We start from the raw sequence: 17,752 nt of genomic DNA, 5'->3' as shown, positions 1-17,752 counted from the left end.
GCAAGTGCTGCTTCATCAAGTGTGTTTGGTTGTGTGTGTGTGTGTATCTTTATATTTCTTTTGATCTATGCACCAGTACAACCCAGGGTACATTTACATTTAGTCATTTAGCAGATGCACTTATCCAGACTTACAGTATGTACAGGGACATTTCCCCCGAGGCAAGTAGGGTGAAGTGCCTTGCCCAAGGACACAACATCATTTGGCATGGTCGGAAATCGAATTGGCAACCTTCTGATTACTAGCCTGATTCCGTAACCGCTCAGCCATCTGATTCCTATAAAAGACGGCTCACGAGATTGGTTAGAAATAACAATCTTTGGGCTCTTGATGTCAAGGCTTTCCTTTTAAGCACACGTCCCACCCTCTCCTGCTGTCCTTGCCTTCCACTCTCCTTCTGTGCCCCTCTTCCTTCATCCTCACCCCATCTCTTTGCCCCTCAAGACCCACCTTTATGAGGTCCTTAGATAGTTGTGCATCTACAATGAAGGGGGATTACCTTCACCCTGCTGCTTTTGAATGCATGAGAGCACAGCGATACCTCTCTCTCTCTCTTCTTCCTACCCTTCCTGCTACAGTCCTTGCAAACCATTCATTTTCCCCCTCTTTGTTTCTCCCACTCTTTAATTTCCCTTTCTTTCATGTCCATTGTGCTTCCTTTCTCTTTTTTCACAAATCCACCTCCACTAGCCTTCAGCTGCATTACATCATCTAGGCTGGTGAGAAGAATGTCAAATGAGTGTGTTTGTGTGTGTTGGTGCCGGTGTCACACATTGCATCTGAAACTGACCCGACAATCAAAGGATTATCCCTTCTCCTCTCACACCAGCAGTGTTGATCATACATTTATTTTATTCAAAACACTGAACTGCTGCCTTGCTGTTTCCCACCCTATACATACAATATTAGTCATTATGACATAATGACAATATTTGACATAATTACGAAATCCTTGTGATTTTACTTTTATATTTCTAGTATGGTGACTTTTTCCCAAAATATTTATTGTCTGCCATTTCCTTATTTTCTCTCTTTATGTGTATTTGTCTGTGCATCTTTTAAGGCCTCACTATGGTGCTCTGAGAATCAGAAAGCACTCAATGTTCTATTCCAGGAATTGTTCCTACCTCAGTGCACCATGGGACATGTAGTCTTATGGTATCTCCATTTTAAAGGTGCAGTGTGGAAAATGTCTCTATCCTTGCCCCATTGCAGCAACACAATATCTTTTTTCTCGGTTTCAATGGTACAAATCAAATGACCACCAACAACTATCACATCCACCTGACTAACAAATTGTTCCCATAGATAACCCTCCTAGAAGCCCCTCATTCTCTCCAACTAGTCCTCCAGCTCTAGACAGCTGACAACTAATCCCAGTCACTGTGTGTGTGTGTGTGTGCTGGTGACATGAATGCAGCCTAGTCATCCAGTGTTTTATAATCCCTGGAACAGAAGATGAGTAATAGTTCCCAATGACTGGATAATTTTAGATCTGACATTCACCGATGTTAGACCTGACTGAACAATCCAGTCCAAACCAGTTCTATCCAGTACAGTTTTTGTATTTGATGTCCGCAAATAACTTTATATCAGAAGTATGAACATGGTTACAATCTTTGTATAGGACAACAATTTGACATTTTTTGCAGGTGAGAGAAAATGTCATGGCACAATAAGAATATATTGAATCCTACACCGAACCTGATTAATAATCACAATACAGTTGTTTGTTATTTGTTTGTTCATTAACGAGAAAAACCTGCAAATATAATGATAGATTTCCCTCATATTCCATGTCTTTATTTGCCCAGATTAATCTTAAAGTCCAATAATGTCCAAAGTTAATTGCTTTAAGCAATATGTTGATGTACAATCAACCTGTATAACTGTTATTTTACAAGGTACAATTAAACAAGAACAATATCTCTTTTGTTGCAACAGGATGTTGCAGCAAGAATTTTGATCAAAACAGTGAAAAAATGCACTAACAAAGAAATACTGTACATTAGAATGATAAAACACAGAACACCCACCATGGGTGCATCCGTAAAGATGAAGGAAATAACCACAATTCACGAATCTTCCTTAAGCTTTGTTTGTGTTAATGCAGATTGCATGTACTACCGTCTCTCCTGCTGTATCTGTTAGACTGGGCTGCAGCATATTTCATAGTTAGCAGCAGACAAAGGGTTAACTCTTTGCACGCACCCACGCACCCACCCCCTCCACTTCCAACACACACACCCCAACCCCCTTTCCCCATTTCCCACTCTCCCTCTTTCTTCCAGCAGCTCTACAGCCTATCAGGGAGCAGTTTTGCCCCACCAATAGGAACTCTGGTAGGTGATGTCATGCTGCCAGGCTGGTTGTGGTGCTGATGCTGTGAGCTGGTACAGCAAACAGAAGCTGAACAGAGAGAGAGGGAAAAGAGAGGACAAAGTAAGCCAGGATATAGAGTATCATCAGCATTTTTACATACCAAGGTAAGTACTGCAAAACCAGAGGTTAAATTCTCGGATACATTAAAATGTTTTGTTTTGAAATTTCATAGACAGACAACAAATTACTTTAGTGTTTATTGTGCAGAGACATTTTGTAGATTGTATTTAATACTGAATACCAGGACTGAGGTAGTTTGTAATGGAATTAAAGTATGTGAGATTTGTGTATGGAGATCCTCACTGCTACAGAGCAACACAATTGATGACATCATCGGCTTTGCAGGCAGAGAGCTTAATGGTGTTCCGCTGTTTGTGTCTTGTCATTAAAGAGCTGTGCTCTTCTTCAAGTCATTATACAAATATACATTGTTGGTACAGATGGTGTTCAAAATAGAGTTAATAAATGAATTGTTATGATGATGAGAAAATTGTCTAAAAAATGTTCTTGGATTAGAGTTTATCAAACCATTCTGGTGGGCTGTTGTTTTTGGATATCATTATGTTGTTAATTTGTTTCATTGCATTGCGAAATGGCAGGGGTATGGGTAAAGTTATGTGGTCAGAAATAAACAATGTTTTATCAGATTCTTTTATGCAGTTACTGCACTGGGTTACTTCGTAAATGACCCTAAATAATACTAGCAGGAATTAGTTGAATCTGTAGGATGCATTGATTAAAGTTGTGTGTGTGGGTGTGTTGAAGCGTGTTAATATAGTAATAATAGTGTGGTTGGCCCAGCCCCATACAGCCTCCTACTCTTCCTGTGTAGGCTGGCTTCCTTTCTCTCTGCTGAACATGAATACCCACTCATTACCAACACACGCACTAACATTCACATCCCTACAGGCACACATCATTAATATGCATCACACTGACACACACACTGCCATGACACACATAACTGAGGTAGAAGAAAATAATATCCATGTGAGTCTGAGTTTCAGAGGGAGTGTGTGGGCTTCTGTGTGAATGTGTGAGGGGGCACAGAGAGAGAGACAGGGAAAAAGAGATAAAAAAGGCAGAGAAAAGTGAGAAGGCAAGAGATAAAGGAAGTGACAGAGAGAGAGCCTGTGATAGATGCAGTAGAGGAAGGAAGACACATTGTTGTGTTAACATGGCTGTATTTTTTAGTCAAAACAGAAGACAATAAAACAAGGCAAATTAACTCTTATGAGTATGATTTTTGTTAGCCTCTCTTCTCCACCTTTTGGTCTTGTTTAATTTCCTTCCCTCCATACATTGTCTTTCTCACCCCTCTTACTCTCTTTGTGAGTGCAGACATTCTGTGTAGTAAGGACAAGTGTTTTATGTATAGTGTGTGGGCCCCGGTGGCGGATTTTGGCACAGGGTGCCATATTTTGCCGTGGGTGGCACAAGCCGACCGCAGATCTTTTGGGGGAGAATGGTGAAGATGGCACATCAGTTTTTCTATTGCTCATTTGCACGTCACGTCAATGATATTATGTCACCGTGTTGGACTGTGGTTCAATTCACCTGGTCGTTGCGGGCGCCCTAAATCTAGTTTGGAAACTAGGCAGGCTGCCTGCAGGTCTCCAACTCAGAAGTACGAGATGGGGAGGGGGGCGAGGATATGTAGGCTGAGGGAATGGGGGAATCTATCAAACAGAGCACCTCTAACGTTGTACAGTCATGCAATTAGTAAAATCTGATAAATTAGAAAATGCTACCAAATAAGCAACAATTCATTCATCATACTGTGAATATAGGCCCACAGTTTTACAGACATATTGTAACATTTTTGGGGGGGTTTGTGCAAAATCATTAACAATAATATCAAACCAGTCTGCCCACCACCAGGATAAATTGGTTTAGTATTGACTCCTGATCAACAGTGTTGGGGGATCAAATAGTATTTAATGTTAAAATTATTTATTTGTGTTAAAATTACAATTAGTGCAGAATGGTGGTTAGGGATTGGGGGGGAGGGGGGAGGGGGGAGGGGGGGCGGTGGTAGGGGTTTGCCCAGGAACCATAAAAGCTAAAACCACTGATGGGCCCACAATGGCCTGGAATCTGGAGTCTGGCCTGACACTTCATATGAATGTGTTTATGTGAACTGCGGAAGACAGTACAGTGTTGAAATAGCAAGCATTTTTCTAATATTGTCCAAGATTACTATGTCTTCAACATTTGACATCAAAGCTTTGATGAATTGCACACATTTTGGCAGTGGAGAACAAATGTAATTTATGTTTGGATGGCAACATAATCTGGCGACTGGTAGATGGATGAATGGATGAAATGGATTAATTCAACAATCACTTTTTCTGTGTTCCCTTAGAGAGAGAACAATTTGACTTCTTCAGGTCTTTGGAAGCCAGTTAGCAGAAACACAATGACTCTAGCAGGTAAATCTGTGAATGTGTTTTTGAAAGAGATAGAGAGGGGGGTGGGTGTTGGGGTCTGAAAGACAATGTAGCAAGGTACTATGTATTATTCAGTGCTGACTGGCCTCTTCTCTTCAGCCAAGATGCGAGAGCTCCCTCTGATGTCTCTCTTCTGCTCCTGCATATTACCTGCACCCAAAGAAAAGACCCCAAACAAGACAGGTGAGCTGTCTTTTGATTTCACTGACCTTGTACATATAACATTAAAATCCATCCTTTCATTAACCTCATTAATCACAGATTTTTTTTATTTTCTTTTGTATTTATTGAATGATCAATAAGCAGGTTGGCCATTTAATGTGTTACGTTCAATATGACTTGATGAATCAATTAAGAAGTCTTCTACATACATTATTTTCTTCTCTTTGCCATGCTCTTATTTTTCTCTCTCTCACTGTTCCACTCTTTTCTCTCTCTCGCTCTCTTTTACTATCTCTTGTTCTCTATTTCTTTCTCTTTCTCTCCATTGCCCCCTGCAGGTGTGGTGGATCTGAACCTGTGCATCATCAGGGACATGGAGGTGATTGAGCTGAACAAGCGTACGTCTGGCCAGGCCTTCGAGGTCATCCTAAAGCCTCCATCCTTTGACGGAGGGCCAGAGCTCCGTGCTACCACACCCCCACGCAGGGAACCTTCTCCTGAAGACATCCAGAGGAAACTGGATGCAGCAGAGGAAAGGAGAAAGGTGAGGAGAGGAGAAGGGGAGAGGTGAGGTGATGGGAGGAGGATACTCAAGGAGATGTGAGAGAACGGGACAGACATAAGGGGAGAAATGTTGTGAAGAGGAGAGGAGAAGAGGATAGAGGAGGAGATGTGAGAGGACAGGATCGAAGGAAGAGAAGGTTTGAAATGCCCCTTTACTGTAACCATTCATGAACAACATGAACCATAAACTCGTGCCCCTCCTCTCTATCCTCCCTCCACTCTCTTCCTCCCCTTGCCTCTCTGTCTCCCTTCTATCTCTTTCCTTCCCCACTCTCCTCCTCTCTCTGTCACCCCACTATAGTGTCAGGAGGCAGAGTTTTTGAAGCACCTGGCTGAGAAGCGTGAACATGAGTGCGAGGTGGCCCAGAACGCTGTGGAGGAACACAACAACTTTGTCCGCCTGGCTAAGGAGCGTCTAGAGCAACGCATGGAGGCCAACAAGGAGAGACGGCAGGCACACATCTCTGCCATGCTGGGGTGCCTGCAGGACAAGGTAACTATAGAAACCTCTCTCCCACATGTCACTTGTTTTTGCTTTTCATTTAGCTTTGATTTGGTCTCTTCTTTTGAAAGCCAAATCTACTTTACCTTACTCTGCTTACAGATTGCCAGATATGGAACACAGAATTAACAAGTATTTCCTTGTGTTTTTCTCTTTCAGGACAAGCACTCAGTGGAGGTGAGGGCAAACAAGAAGGAGAGGAGTGGGTAAAAGGAGTTGAAGCGAGGAGAGAAAAAGGGATGAAAGGAAAACCTATGGAGCCCTTCAGAGAAATAATTGTTTCCTTTGTGATAAAAAGTGATGTTAAGTCACAGTTAAGTGTCTGCTTCAGAATGTACTATACTACTATTTACTACTGTAAATCAAGAATAGAGTCTAGTTTTGCATAAGTGAATACGTTTTAATACAATAGAAAGATCAGATACATATAGTTCACCTGGAAGACCTTAAACACATCATGTCTACCAAAGCTTAGTAGCTCTTCCTATGTAAAAACGTACTTGGCAACAAAATTGATTCAGATTTTGATTTGGTTTGTCATTTCCTGTTATCCCCACTTCCTGAGAAAAATCTGTTCATCAGTTTGATATGTTAACATGAGGGCCTGTAACAGTTTATATCTCTCTGTGTCCTAGGTTTCCTGATGGCCTGATCACAACACAAGCTGAACGTTCCATGAAAACCAATTTACGGAAGCCTCTCATGAGTTGTTACCGTGGTTACCGTGACCGCGGGAAGGCCCTGTGGTTTTTGGAAAGCCAGGATAGACCAGGGTTAGAGAGAAGGATGACTTTCTTCTCATCACAGCAGCTCTCACAAAGAGAAAAAAGAGACAACAGCTGGAGATGGGGGTGCGATACTTTCGTCTTTAGGAATTGTTCCTAGTGCCTGCATCTAGGATCACACCAATTCCACAAAGACCTTCAAATACATTCTAAAGACCTACTGGATACATTTCAAGGCATTCTAAAGACTGGGTAAAGTGTAAAGGTTCTGATTGACACCTTCATCTTCACTAAAGGGCCACTCAGAAATCTATCTGCTTTGCTGATGTGCCAACAGTGCCAATGAATGTGTGTGTGTGTGTGTGTGTGTGTAACTGTGTGCGTGTGTCCTTATGTTAGCTTGTGTGTGTGTGTGTGTGTGTGTGCGGGCATACTAATATGAAACAATGTGCTTTGAGCTAATACCTGCAGGCTAGGTTTTAATATATCTTTCATTTTAAGTTAGATTTCTGAACTGGATTCCTGTCCCCTGAAATGTTATGGACAGGGTGTCTGTGTGTAAATATATACAAATTGTACTATATTTTAGATGCCAAAAGTAAAATAAAAATATTTGCATTGAAATGAAAGTCTTTATTTAATAAATACTTAATTGAAATATGAATACAACTTAAATAGCCCATCAATAAATACAAACAGTTATTAGACGCATTACATTATTGTTTTGGGTTAGAAAGTAAAGATTTCATTTGTTCAAGTTCATCTGTACTTTGTACAAATAATGAATACAAATAAATTAACAAAAATAACCCATAAATACAGGGTGTTTATGACAGTTCACAAAGTAAATTAAAAACCATGGAACGCTCCTAAAGGTTGTAGATGCATTCTTAATATTAAATAATTTTGTCATTATACTACCTATTTTACTTCAGTTCAGAATACCTGTATTCTGGTCCACAGTTGATCTGTGAAGCCCCAGAAAAATTCCAACATTAGAATAAATTAACCTAAAATTAATTCCATATATAACCAGCAGAGTCAGGGTGTATTCGTTTTCAGCCTACTGTTGGACCTTGATGCTTGGATTGATGCAAGTACAACCCACAGGGATCACCATGGTCTCCAGGCGGTAGCGGTAGTTGCCTCCGATGGTCCCCAATACCCTGCGTAGGACCAGGATCTGGTGCAGAATGGGTTTGGACTCAAAGGTGAGGTTCTCACGTCCCTCCTTGTCCAGACAGCCGTTGAGTGAACAATGAGCTTGATGGATAGTGGGTGGATAGAGATCCTTGTAATGGGTAGTGCTGAAGGGTTGTGGAAGTGGAAGAGAGAGAGAGATAGAGGGGGTATACGTGGAGAGGGATATAGAAACAGAAATAGAGACGGAAGAGAAAAAGAGAGGGGTGGGGAAAACTTGAAAGTATTCGTGTTTTTTATGTGTGTGTGTGCGTGTGTGCGAGTGTGCGTGTGCTCCTACTTGTAAGTCCATGGGGAGGTTGAGTGGTCATGGAGGGGTCTGACAGGATGACTAGGAAGAATGATCTTGGAATCCAGAACCAACGTCACTGTCTTGTCCCCCAGTGGGGGAGCATGGGGGGCAGCCTTGGCCCCAAACATCGTCATTACCAACCCACACAACACCTGGGGGAGACGAGACAAAGGTTGCTTTTCTGAACATCAGAAGACACTCACATTTACAATGAAGGTTGGTGTCCCAGACACTGAAGGGACACTTCTGAAAATAGTCATCAGGACAAGTAGACAGCACACCTGGATAATTTACTATTGACCAGGCTAGATTTTTGGGTGAGGAAATCTGGAAATCCAATGTACTTCAATTACTTTTGTGTACTGACTGTTTAATAGACAGTAGATCTTGGTACTGCTGTGAAGGTAGAAATGTACTTCCTCTACAAGCATTGTTACAATCTCCAGTATGGATGTTATAAACGGTATAAACCTAAGAGCTCATCACACACTCGCAAGTCGCACAATACAAAACAATATAAGTAAGCACTCACCATTACAGTGTAGAGGTTGGAAGCTAAGTACATGGTGTATAACTTAGTCTGTCCAACAGATGATGGGTGACTGTAGGTTGATGTTGTGGTCTTCTATCTTGGCTAGATGAGCTCTACTGACACTGATGTGACGCTCTGACAGATTTATACTTTGGTGTGTGTGTGGGTGTGTAAGTGTGTGTGCGTGTGTCTGTACGATTGTGTATGTCTGTGTAAGTGTGTATGTGTTTGTACACATCACTAATTTCCTCTGATGCAGCATCCTGGCAGCCTTTTTTTAACTCTTTCATCCTCTTATTACAAGCAAACTACAATGAGATGACTAATGACACAGATGAGAGAAAGATTAACTCTATTGAAACATCTCCACCTCTAACTGTATTGAGTGTAGAACTGGGATGCCTGGCATGGCATGATCCTAAGATTCTAGACCGACTGAAAAACAATTGTAGAAGTTCAAAGAAAACAAAACTAACTGGATGTGTTTTTTAGTTTTACTTGAAAGAATGGAGAAATTAAGTATGCGAATGAGAGTGAGTGATCCAAGCAGGAGACTCTGGATGTGGCTAATAAATCCGGGTAGAAACTGGGCTTCTTGGAGCTTGGTTGATCCCCCTCTAAAGTGACAAAACCTCAGTTCATTCTTTTTTCTATTACTAATTGCGTTGCTTTAACACATTTTTTACTACTCTATTCTCTCTCTAAAAACAATCGTTATCTATTGTACACTGGGCAAAATTGTCTGATTCTTTAGTTAGAATTCAACAAATGTGATTGCTGGAGGGATGCTCTGATCAGGTCATGATCACACCTTTCAGCTTCATTTCAACCATAACTGTATTTTTACAATTGTCAAATACTTGGATGCACTTCTCTCTCCCACTGCAATGTAACCAATGATTAAGTCCCTAAATGTGTAAATCATATTTCTATTCTAATAAGAATACTTCATATAGCTCGTCATATACCTCTGTAACGGACCTTGGTCTAATACCAGCATGGTTTAGCTCCAGTATTGTTTATTAACTGGGATTAAGGGATACTACTGGGGCGACTTGACTAGTGGAGGGGTTAGGCTTCCAGACTCTTATGAGCAACTGTACAATACATCAGTAGTATATGTGTGTATATATCTATATCTATATCTATCTCTCTCTCTCTCTCTCTCTATATATATATATATATATATATATATATATATATATACAGAGAGAGAGAGAGAGAGAGAGAGAGAGTTTTTATGTAAAAACAACTTTACATAGTACAAACGTTTTGGGTCTTTCATCTTAAAAATAAGAGGACATTTTGGGCTTTCTCATAATGTCAAACTAACTTGATGAAATAGTCATGTGATCTTGGTTAATTAATTAGTTATGAGTGTATGACTATAACTTTTTCAAAATTCGTTTATTTGATCCAAACACAATTTTTATGTAAAATGTAAACATAAAAAATGTTGCATCTCGAGAGGTTATTAAGGTAGGGTTCACTGAGCTGATTCATTACACCCGGAATTTGTGACCTGTTTTGATACTGGTGTGCCACCCCCGCTATGACTTTCCATCTTTGCAACATTAACTTTCACAACAATTAGTTTCCAGCAGATGATGAGACCGAATTTGAGGATCTTTAACAGGATCATATTTAGCATTGAAAATTGTGTTCTTGATATCAAAACACACAATGGCACAGGGGGATTCTTGAATAAATCAATTTTATATAGGAGCATTTACCTACGTAGGTAGACATTGACATTACAGAATTACAAACACACAGGAACAGCATACCTACTATGTATCTATTATGTAGGGATGTGGTAGGGATGTAATAATTACACTTAAAGTCATGTATACAAAGCAAAAATTATGTTTTTGATCTATTACCTCGTATTACAAACATATCCTATTTCTCTGCTAAAATACACTCTTATTATCAGCAGCATGCACTTGCAGATGAAACAAACAAAATAATCAAAAAACTATCTGTTAGGATTTGGATTGGGATTAGGATTGAATCACTCTGAAATGTATTATTTGCAAGCATCAGCAATTCTAATTTCACCAGTCATCATGATTGACAGAGATATGACACATTGTGGAGGTGGGTTACTCCGTGGTAAGAATAATGTCTTTGATCAATACAACTTTCTAGGACTTTCTCTCTTCCTGTTTCTCTTCTTTTGTTCTCCTTGCATGACACACTATGTGGAGCAACAGAAATAAACCAAATTACTCATATCTTCATAACTGGATGCACCTTGGGGTTTAACCTATAACCCACTAGGGAGTTTCTACTCTCCAGACATCCAGGAATGTATGAGGTAGATCTTATTGTGGCTTCTTCTCCTCTTCCTCCCCTACTTCTTTCATTTGTTCTTCCTTCTCCACCAACCCAAACCCCAGCAGAGCTTAAGAAGCCGTTGTTATAGTAATATGCTTGATGTCCTATGTGGTTAGTTATAAATATTCTGTACTGTAAGTTTTATTACACATTCACTTTTAATGTATTTGCACAGTGTGGGAGATTCAACCCTAACAGGTTAACAGGTTTAAACTGGATGAGATTTAACAAAGAGGATTGTGAAGTCAGACATTTTCTTTTGTTGAATTTCTTACTTGTTACTAAGATTATTATTATAACTGCTATTGTATTGGTCTTATTATTGTTGACATATTATTATTATTCTCATTATAATTACAACAATAATAATAATAATAATGACAAACATATTACAAATATATTCATTTCCAGCACATTTTATTTGATTTCAATGCATGCGTGCAACATCCTTCCTCTCTCCAGATGAAAAGAGGTCAGAAAAATGCTGATCATCTTTCCCGACCGTGTAAGCGGCAAGCCTCACTGAGCGAGGTGGAGCGAACGTCAGAAACTCTGTAGAGCTGCACCCTGACACTCTCACGCTTCACCACACCACAGAGCTCTCTGAAAAACCACAGCGACAGGAGGTGACATCACCACAGAAAGGTGGGTCCAAAAGAGGGTAAACAGGAGTTCACTCAGTTTACAGTGAGCCCAACAGATGAAAAGAGAGACACTCTTGTGCCTGTGAGAAGTATTTAATTGCTAATTCATTGATTGTGGTGTAGCCAATAAGTAATTAGTAACTATAGTTAATTTAATTTCACATTGACTGGCATTCAAGAACAATTTTTCAGTTGACCTTTAAGTAAAATACTTAAAGGTAAACTGAAAAAAATATAAATACATTTGTGTCTCATCTCATCTGATCTCACAAGTTCTCACTTTTGGGACCATAACATCACATTGAGTTATTAAATCAACTATTATCTGTATTGGACCAGGTCAGCATTTGCACAGTTGCACAATACACACCGTAACCATTTTATGTCCTCAGATGGGCTTCATCATTGTAAGATGTACTCCCAGTTGAGTAAAATAATTGTTTTTGCCAGATCCCCAAAAATTTAATATTTTAACCCTCACAAATTTCAAATCTATCTGACAAACTAGACAGATCTATTTGACTAATTTCAGGAGTGGTGAATAGTTTCAGGACCCCATGTGTGGGAGGCAACTGCAACTCTGAGTGAATTAGGACAGCGGCCAGGATGACTTCAGTCTTTGAGTTGCTACTGTGGAGGCAAGTGCTGACAAGAACAAGCACATTTGATGGGAGAGGCGTATCTGTCAAAGGATCTATCGAGGACGTTTCGTTTTGTGGTGATGCAGGGAAGATTGAGAGATTGTTTCAGTCTGATGTCCTGTGGTTCACCAGTCCAAGGCAGTCGACTAACTCTAACAATGACTAGACTACCTGGTAAACTTGATCAAATGCAATACAGATTTCTAGTTTAGTGTATTTGGAGGGGGAAAGTTCATCCTTTTTTGGGGACTGATCCGCTACAGTGGCGGATCTAAGGGGTGGCAAGGGGTGGCAGCTGCCACCCCAATAAAAAATACTGCCACCCCAATCTTCCCATGGAAATATATCGTTTGTACATTACAGATCATAAATAATATTAATGTTACTGTTTAATTTAAACTACAATGTTCTAGCCTAATCATTTACCATAGGGAGTACCATACTCCCCTACTTTGGGTGAACATTTTTAGATCCGCCCCTGCCTCTCTAAGCCCATCAACCTGCCTCCCTGTTACATAACTAGTGGCTAATGATAAGTTTAAAACATGAAATGAATGACGCATGCAGCATTTTTTCACTTCCCTTTGAAAATGAATTAAATGCCAGGCTCTATTTTTGGTTACAATTTAATTTACTATGCAAAGCATTTAACATTCACCTTTCGTCAAACTCCTCCCCCTATAATATGAGATTGTCTTTAAATCCGAATTCGTAAAATTGTATGTGACACATGTAATTCTTGTGTTGTTGTAGTTCACTCAAAAGACCTGTTTAGCACACAAGCAAGGCTGTTGCATTTCTAACATCACTGAAAGTATAAAACTAACTAAACATGTTTTAGAACTGGTTTCGGCCCATTCAGACTCACCTTGTCTTTACTCGTGTTATTAGAGAGTGGGAGTCAAAGGGGTGCCATTGGAATTGTGTTTTAATTCATGGAAAGAAACAGACACACCTTTATAAGGTCACCTGTTTAGCATCTTGGTAGATTAGATCTTGCAGGCACCCAATCTCTTCTGTATTGTAAAAAAAAAATCTTCATTTCCCACCATCAGTGATGCCTCCTCTTATCAGATTCAAACCAATATCATGTGTCTCTGTCATACCACCTGATACACCAGATAAATACCAGAGTAGAGAAGGTGTGAAGTACTGAAGAGCCTGAGATAAATCAAGAGAGACAGAAAGAAAGAAAGAAAGAAAGTGAGCAGTAGAGATGATGATGCTCCAAAGCAAGGCCTCAAAATTCCTGGTAAGATAAATACTGAATGGATTCCTTTTGAAGTTGAGGTTTGATCAAGTGTTTTAATTGGAAATGGTTAGAAATGGAAGGGTACACTTCTTATTTTGATAATTGGATTTGTCTTTTTTTAATGGAAGTAAATAAACAGTCATCTTCTCATAGCCTGTCTAATCAAGCTTAATCATACTTTTACGTTACACAGTGTGGTGTCTATTCAAATATTGTAATGGTAATGTAATCTATTTCTATTTAAAATGGATGTGTATCTGTTTGTTTTCCATCAGGCCGTGTGCTGCTGTATTTTTCTAGCTCTGAGAGTGGAGGCCATCAATCGGGAGAAAGACTGGGAGCAACAAAAAGACAGATACGATGCCACTCTAATCATCCCTTCAAACTATGAACAGGCTTCGTACGAGGACGCAGAGGGGAACGGAAACATCCATACACACTCCCTCTCTCCTTGGACTTGGAAGTGAGCTCCCTGACACCTGTTCAAAAGTTTTTTTTACTTGTTGATGAACTTCCTGATCAAAACGTATCAATTGAGAGTAAAATAGCAGTCTTTTTAATCCCAGTATTAATGTATGTATTAATTTCCTTTTTTTTCTCAATTTAAATATAACCCCACTCACCCTATTATACTTTCTTATCTTCCTCTCACTACTTGCTACCCATCACTGTCTCATCTCTCCTCTGCCTCCACCTCTCCTCTTTTCCTCCTCCCCTTATCTCTTCTCCAAGATCCAACACTGTTAAGGGGCGTATCCCTTCCACAATCTGGGAGGCAGAGTGCAGTACCACTACTTGCAGTCATGCATCCATCTCTCTCGGTCATGCCAGTTACAACAGTGCACCCATCGTGCAGCAGGTGCTAGTACTGCAGCCAACAGGAAACAACAAGAGCTACAGCACATCCTACCTATCAGTGTCTGTGGGATGCACTTGTGTGTTGGCACAGACAAACTGAGCGGACAAATAATCAATAGAACTTGTTTTTTATTGTTATTGTTTATTTATTATATGTCATGATATATTTTTAATCATTTTATTAATACCATGATAGTTCACTGTCTCATGGAAATTAGATGGACAATAAAGTTTGCAGAATTTGAATCTTGTGAGATATCTTTATTGTATTTGATTTAAAACCAGAGCTGAGTCTAGACAACCCTGACTCGACCCTGACTTGACCCTGTTTGTTTCCAGTGGACCCTATCAAAGGTACTGAAAATAAAGCAGGTGAAAACAGTTGTCTAGCAATCCTGGAGAGCTTCCCCCAGTTGTGACTTCACCACTGATAGGTATTACTGTAACTTGACTGTTGTCACATTGCCCTGTCTGCAGGTGTACCCAAGTTGGATTGGTTATAGTCACTCCTCAGTATAAATCCTGTCCACCTGCGCCATTGATGAGACAGTTTTTGGGTGGTGTAGTTGATTTATATACATTATTTACAGAAGGTGTAATTACGCCTGTTACTGCCAGAAGACCCCAGTTTGCATTCTGGTGGTGGGAGAGGAATCGGAGATTGGGTTGTTGTCAATTTTGTCCACTGAAAATGGTCACTAACACTGGTTCAGTCAAAACACTCACATGATTGATTTCACCATTTATTCATACACATGACAAATGGTTTAACATTGGCGGAATGGATGTACATGGGGAAGCACTCCCTGCCTTCACTGCAGCATGCATGACATGGGGGCAACAAACTAAATCCCCCACGGGGAGAACAGACAGACAACATGGGGAAGAAGGGGATGGTGGTGTGTGGCAGCATCGCAGAACACTAGGTAATCGACGATGTGTGTGCGTGCATGCTGCGACTTTATAATGCCGCCTATCGAGCTAGGCCTATGACCTGAGAGACACATGTAGGCCGACCATGAAAACTATATTAGACTAATGCTGAAAGTTACTTACGATGGAAAATAAGATCGTTTTGGTTCTCTTTTTACACCACTTACGCTAGAACCGGGATATTTGTTAGTGAACCATACAAGTTTAAGTGCCGAAAAAATATCTGAATCTGGTATATTTTCAAGTATACGTTACACGAAATAATTTGATTTGGTGGGTTTGGCGTATGCAATAAACAAATGCAGTTTAATAAACAAATGTCCGTCTTATTCAAAATACTATAAAATTGAAATATGGCTGTTGTAATGTGCAATAGTAACTAGAAATGCATTAACGAAACGCTTTTACGAGTGCAATAACACAACAACAATTGAACATTTAAGAAGTTAATTAGAATTATAGGGCTGGTAGCACACCAACGCTCGGTGGATGAAGAGGCTGGTGGCATCTGGTTTTCAGTAATATTACATTAAAAAGTAAAAAAGGTGATTAAGAGGTTCTTTTTCAATCATATAATCCATAATCATGTCTCCATTGTTAATTACATCAATAATTACAGCACTGTGATGCAATTATGGATACTGACACCCAAGGTCACCTTACAATAAAGAATACAGGATAAAAGATAGAAGCATGAAAGATAAAAACAACATTAAAAACAGAACATCAACATAAAAACAACTGAAGTGCACAGGGTCCAGTTATAGAGAGTAAGAAAGTTTGAACAGGTAAGTCTTGAGTTGAGACTTGAATTATGTGATGGAGTCTGATTGTCTTATGTGTGGGGGGAGGGAGTTCCAAAGCCTGGGTGCTGAGCAGCTGAAGGCTCGGGCACCCATGGAACTGAGGCGTGACGTGGAAATGGTTAGCAGTCCAGAAAAGGATGAGCGGAGGGTTTGGGGAGTATGTTTGTGAAAGAGGTCGCAGAAGTAAGTGGGGTCTATATTGTGGAGAGCTTTATAGGTGAGGAGTAGGTTTTTGTAGTCAATGCGGTATTGTATAGGGAGCCAGTGAGGTTGGATGAGTACAGGAGTGATGTGGTCCGATGATTTGGTACAGGTGATGATCCGGGCGGCCAAGTTCTGAATGATTTGCAGTCTGTTGATGAGTTTGGTGGTGAGTCCGGTGAGGAGGGCATTGCAGTAGTCGATGGGGATGTGACAAATGAGTGGACCAGGATTTCGGTGCTGGAATGGGTCAGTGATGGGCGCAGTCTGGAAATGTTGCGGAGGTGGAAGAAGGCAGTCCGGGTGATGTTTTGAATATAGGGTGTAAATGAAAGGGTTCTGTCCAGAATGAAGCCGAGGCTCTTGACTTGGGGGGAAAAGGGTACAGGGAATCCGTCGACGATGATGGGTAGAGCTGGGGTGTGTTAGGATTTGGTGATGATGGATTTGGAGCCGATGAGCCGGTTAGCTTTAGGAAGTTCCTGCTCATCCAGCTCCGGATGTCATTAAGGCAGGTGATGAGGGAGGTAGGAGGGATGACAGCGGTCGGTTTAGAGGAGATGTAGACCTGTGTGCCGTCGGTGTAGCAATAAAAATGGACCCCATGGTGACGGAAGAGTGTGCCCAGGGGGAGGAGGTAAATGGTGAAAAGAAGGGGACCCAAGACTGACCCCTGGGGCACTCCCAGTGAAACACCCGAACACCCACACAAGATATCCCAAGTCCTAGGGGATCCTAAGTCCGTTCTCCGTACGTAGCAAACTCAGTTGGCTGGATTTGATTGTTGATGATTTGTCATGATCTTGGATTGTTTGGTTCTTCGAAGCTCATCCTTGACTTGCAGTCATAGCACCAGGTCCGTAAGCTTGAACCTGCTCGGGAGCAGGTGTATTTTACGTAAATAGGATTTTATTGCGGCTTTACATGCAAAGGTGTAAAGGAAGTCTGTCACAGTCATGTATTGTCTGTTTTTACGACAAAAACCTGTTGCTGAAGGTGCACAAACAAATGTAATATTAATGGCACATTGCGTGATGGATAGATCCAATTAGCACAGCGAGACAGGCTACTATAGCCTACTTTCTGAGAGATAGCCATTGGTTTTCTCGTGAGGGTGTCATTTACATCATTAATTTTTGGGAACCACATTAAATTATTATAGGTGCTGTCAAACGATTAAAATATTTAAACACGATTAATCGCATGAATGTCATAGTTAACTTGCGATTAATCACAATTAATCGTGCATTTTCATTTATTCTAAATGT

The 17,752-nt window shown here is 40.4% G+C and overlaps 3 protein-coding genes across 3 annotated transcripts; 2 read left to right on the top strand and 1 right to left on the bottom strand.

Annotated features, from left to right (window-relative positions):
* Positions 1 to 4,725: 4,725 nt before the first annotated feature.
* On the top strand, positions 4,726 to 6,270 carry stmn4l (stathmin-like 4, like). The gene is made up of 5 exons (XM_084668617.1): positions 4,726 to 4,814; positions 4,932 to 5,015; positions 5,333 to 5,538; positions 5,860 to 6,051; positions 6,220 to 6,270. Exons 1-5 carry the CDS (start codon positions 4,802 to 4,804, stop codon positions 6,268 to 6,270), a joined length of 546 nt encoding a protein of 181 aa, XP_084524743.1. The 5' UTR covers positions 4,726 to 4,801.
* A 1,331-nt stretch (positions 6,271 to 7,601) lies between these two features.
* il17a/f1 (interleukin 17a/f1) lies at positions 7,602 to 9,293 on the bottom strand. The gene is made up of 3 exons (XM_084668171.1): positions 8,810 to 9,293; positions 8,266 to 8,429; positions 7,602 to 8,092 (listed from the first exon to the last, which is right to left on the bottom strand). Exons 1-3 carry the CDS (start codon positions 8,840 to 8,842, stop codon positions 7,849 to 7,851), a joined length of 441 nt encoding a protein of 146 aa, XP_084524297.1. The 5' UTR covers positions 8,843 to 9,293; the 3' UTR covers positions 7,602 to 7,848.
* Positions 9,294 to 13,604: 4,311 nt separating this feature from the next.
* Positions 13,605 to 14,776, top strand: il17a/f2 (interleukin 17a/f2). The gene is made up of 3 exons (XM_084668287.1): positions 13,605 to 13,686; positions 13,962 to 14,149; positions 14,419 to 14,776. The coding sequence occupies exons 1-3, from the start codon at positions 13,651 to 13,653 to the stop codon at positions 14,642 to 14,644; spliced, it is 450 nt and encodes a 149-aa protein (XP_084524413.1). The 5' UTR covers positions 13,605 to 13,650; the 3' UTR covers positions 14,645 to 14,776.
* Positions 14,777 to 17,752: the final 2,976 nt, after the last annotated feature.

This window comes from Hypomesus nipponensis, chromosome 12 (genome assembly GCF_054491055.1).
Source record: "Hypomesus nipponensis isolate SF chromosome 12, ASM5449105v1, whole genome shotgun sequence".
Classification (NCBI taxonomy): Eukaryota; Metazoa; Chordata; class Actinopteri; order Osmeriformes; family Osmeridae; genus Hypomesus; species Hypomesus nipponensis.
This window is presented reverse-complemented; position numbering and strand designations above follow the sequence as displayed.

What these genes read in the sequence shown, in the direction of transcription:
- il17a/f2 (XM_084668287.1), top strand. Translation starts at nt 13,651, where the DNA reads ATGATGATGCTCCAAAGCAAGGCCTCAAAATTCCTG. An exon ending in GCAAGGCCTCAAAATTCCTG is followed by an intron (nt 13,687 to 13,961) that starts GTAAGATAAATA and finishes GTTTTCCATCAG; the next exon opens with GCCGTGTGCTGCTGTATTTT. An exon ending in CTCTCTCCTTGGACTTGGAA is followed by an intron (nt 14,150 to 14,418) that starts GTGAGCTCCCTG and finishes CTCTTCTCCAAG; the next exon opens with ATCCAACACTGTTAAGGGGC.
- il17a/f1 (XM_084668171.1), bottom strand. Translation starts at nt 8,842, where the DNA reads ATGTACTTAGCTTCCAACCTCTACACTGTAATG. An exon ending in CCAACCTCTACACTGTAATG is followed by an intron (nt 8,430 to 8,809) that starts GTGAGTGCTTAC and finishes CGTCTCCCCCAG; the next exon opens with GTGTTGTGTGGGTTGGTAAT. An exon ending in ACCTCCCCATGGACTTACAA is followed by an intron (nt 8,093 to 8,265) that starts GTAGGAGCACAC and finishes ACAACCCTTCAG; the next exon opens with CACTACCCATTACAAGGATC.
- stmn4l (XM_084668617.1), top strand. An exon ending in CAGCAGAGGAAAGGAGAAAG is followed by an intron (nt 5,539 to 5,859) that starts GTGAGGAGAGGA and finishes ACCCCACTATAG; the next exon opens with TGTCAGGAGGCAGAGTTTTT. An exon ending in TGGGGTGCCTGCAGGACAAG is followed by an intron (nt 6,052 to 6,219) that starts GTAACTATAGAA and finishes TTTCTCTTTCAG; the next exon opens with GACAAGCACTCAGTGGAGGT.